This window comes from Phytophthora parasitica, assembly GCF_000247585.1.
Source record: "Phytophthora parasitica INRA-310 unplaced genomic scaffold supercont2.33, whole genome shotgun sequence".
NCBI lineage: Eukaryota > Oomycota > Peronosporomycetes > Peronosporales > Peronosporaceae > Phytophthora > Phytophthora nicotianae.
The window spans coordinates 624,103-627,254 of record NW_008649019.1 but is presented as its reverse complement, the minus strand read 5'-3'; the positions used below and the strand labels follow the sequence as shown (position 1 = coordinate 627,254).

The window sequence follows — 3,152 nt, the reverse complement described above, 5'->3', positions numbered from 1 at the left end:
TCCATCTGCATCAAGTTACCTCGACGTCGTAGCTGGTCATGTCAACCAACGCTGTCCATGTAATGCTGGTATTCTGCAACCAGGCCAGGGCATGGTACAACACTGGGGCCACTCCCTTTTGTAGTCGCACTGTCGTTGACTCTGCGGTCACTTGCGAAGCTAGAATGTACACGATCGTATTGTCAGGCCACATCACACCGATAAGTCCGGGATTGGACTTTGCCACGTCCATCCTGAACGTTCCCCATGGTGTCTGTGCTTGCCGCTTCTTCTTAGGATAGATCAACGCGTCACACCAGCCCTTTTGCATGATATTTCTTGTCTCGAGATAGTTGAATCCCATGGTTCGTAATTGCTGTGCCAAAGCTATAGAGATGTAGTGGCGGTCTCTACTGACTAGATGACGCCCTTTATATGGCAGTTCACGAAACATGCAGGCGATATTGCGAATGCGGGGCCATACTTTGTGTCTACAGATTGAGTCCCCTCTGCGTCTTTAGCTTTTGCAATATCTAACTCGATTCTCAGCATAACAAACTGAACAATGATTTCCATGTCAGCATATCCATATCTACGTGTGACGGTCTTGTCAGTATACCAACCTTTTGCAGTCTCCGCGCAGCTAGTCATCACACACTTTGATCCGCAGCGGTGTGACTTGTCTTTTATAAAGGCTCTCGTGGGTTTCGCTGGTTGTGAGAGGGGAGAATACCCTCATCAATTACCACACGAGATCCCAGTAAGTATCCTTCTTTGAAGGTCTTCGCCAGTACCGATATCACCGAGCGAGTTTTCCAAGCTCAATCCTTTACTGCGGCAGGGTCCTTGTTGTCCGTAAAGCGAAGAAATATCGTGGTTTCGCGGAAGCAATCGCGAGGCTTGACAAAAGCAAAAGCGACAGCTGGCAATACCCCCAATATCGTCCTTGTACCAATGTTAATCCATGCGCTTACATGGCCGTAAGCATCAAGCCAATCCAATGTATAACTTCCTGTGGAAAACCTTTAAAATTTTTGACGTTTCTCCACTAATGCAGCTCTACTACGAGGTGGGCTTCGTGACCGTGGCTTCTTTTCCTCGGTTTGCCGCAGTTTTGATTCTAGCTTTTGCTTCCAGTAGAGGTTAGTTTGGGTTGCTATCTGTCGGCAGAAAGATTTGGCAAGAAGTAGTAGAAGATCTTAAGCGGCAACTTTGATGCTGGGATGATATCTTGCGAAGGCCCATAGTCGCTACATTGTCAACGTCTGGATTGTGCACGACGTCGGCTTCGACGTCGTCGGGCAACACAACCCAGCCGTTGATCTTACTTTGATCCAGTTGCTCAACCTCTGATGATTCTGTCAGCAGCAATCGAATGGTATCATATTCTTGTCGATGTAACACTAAAAATTCGTTTACCTTGAATGCAAAAATGCAATCGATCTCACTCTACTGTATTTATTAACTCTGCTAACCGCCGAACGTCGCGCTGTAGCATGTCGGAATTGCACTTTTTGCGTAGCTCACATCGATCTCGCTGTCGTCTTCAGAGTCAGCTTCTGTCGTGGCTTCATCAACCTCACCATTCGTATCCAGCTTGGTTCCACCAGCTGCGGTGGCAAAATTCGAATCGAAGCGGTGAATTACCACCAAAAGAGCGGAGAAGTTGGTTGGGTTCTTCAATATGTTCTTGCCACTAGACGCTTTCTTTTAGCTCTTCGTCAGTCCCGTCATTTTCCGCATCGTCGCTTTTCTTTTCGTTTTCAGGACTATAATTTTCGTCTGCTAAGTCGTCCTTAGAGGCAACGCTATCGTCCTCGTTGATATGCGACTCGGTCTCATCACCGATGGCTACACCAGCATTTCTGGTCTCGCCTGTTCTGCAGCGTCCGTGTCAGCATTGGTGACATGTTCATTACCATCAACATCAGCATAATACTCGACAGGGGCGTCCGCGTCATCATTACCTCCAATAAAAAAAACATTTATTGCGAGCATGCGTACTTGTCAGCGCAGTGAACTGGTTTTATATATTCCACGATATGGGAGGTCATAGCTTGAGCCTCGGCTCTGCACTCGGGAAGTTCAAGGAGGTCTCATATGTTTTCCGCCACTTGCTTCACGTTCATAGCATTAGAACAGGTTAGGCTTCGCACACACTATTAGCATCAAACTCGCAACCACCCGAGCTGTTTTGGTGTCCTCAAACTCCGTCAAAAACCACCATCTCCCGGCGACGAGCACTCGTTTCTTCAGCTGGTTGCTTCTTAGTCTTCTTCTTCGTCTGCTTCTTAGACGACGCTTCAGCAAGAAACTTCGCGGGTACAACTGGTATCACACTCTTTTGGACGGGCGCCTTTCTGGCCGTTGATTGCCCACGGTAGTGCCCAGGTGGAGTGCTGTCGTCAGAAGGCCCCACAACTAGTGCAAGGCAACAGCAGTTAGCCATAAATCAGTGCACATGCATACATCGTAGTTGCAGACGTTCTTGTCCTTCTGGGCGAACTGTAACATTTGAGATCTGGAGCCTCGCGCAAAGCTCATTTTCTGATCGCACATAATCCAACAATGCGTATTTCCGATGAATAATCGATGCCCTGCTTTCCCTGTCGCACTTGGCCCCGGGTTAACGTGTTGTTGCAGAGATTAGACAGCAAACATTATTAAAAGCGCCTGTACCAAGATAAGCATTTACTCTATTTGAAGGTCAGTCGCTGCTTTCCACGTCCATTTCTCCTTCCTCAGCAACGACAAAATCGCCTTTAAATCCATGTCACCACCTGCTTCCCACCCGGCAAATATCGCTAATGACTGGCGTTGAGGTGGAGTGGCGAAGGGGAACCGATATTTGCCATTGTTTCCAAATTCTGAAGACTCGTCCTTGTCCTGGGCACCTACCGCTTTTTAATCAATGTGGTTTCAAAGCTAATCGGAATCGTGGCCTAATCAAATGCGTTCAACTTACCGGAAGGGACGAAGAAGAGCGTTTACAGATTTATAAACATTGTGAAATCAAGATATTCTTATGCTGTTCTGAACAGCATAAGAAGATTTTTACACCCTCCGCGGACAAGGGGGTCAACAGCTACTATGGCAACTGCGTTAACTCACCGATGTATCGAAAGAACTTCTGTAGTTATGCGTCCGAATTATCGTACAATTAACCGCCTCGT

The 3,152-nt window shown here is 47.3% G+C and overlaps 2 protein-coding genes across 2 annotated transcripts; both read right to left on the bottom strand.

The window, feature by feature from the left end:
* Window positions 1–10: 10 nt before the first annotated feature.
* On the bottom strand, window positions 11–343 carry PPTG_13628 (hypothetical protein; the record flags this gene model as incomplete). The annotated part of the gene is made up of 1 exon (XM_008909464.1): window positions 11–343. One exon carries the CDS (start codon window positions 341–343, stop codon window positions 11–13), a length of 333 nt encoding a protein of 110 aa, XP_008907712.1.
* A 457-nt stretch (window positions 344–800) lies between these two features.
* PPTG_23254 (hypothetical protein) lies at window positions 801–2,428 on the bottom strand (the record flags this gene model as incomplete). Its single annotated transcript, XM_008909463.1, has 4 exons — window positions 801–901; window positions 1,308–1,328; window positions 1,455–1,656; window positions 2,201–2,428. The coding sequence occupies 4 exons, from the start codon at window positions 2,426–2,428 to the stop codon at window positions 801–803; spliced, it is 552 nt and encodes a 183-aa protein (XP_008907711.1).
* Window positions 2,429–3,152: the final 724 nt, after the last annotated feature.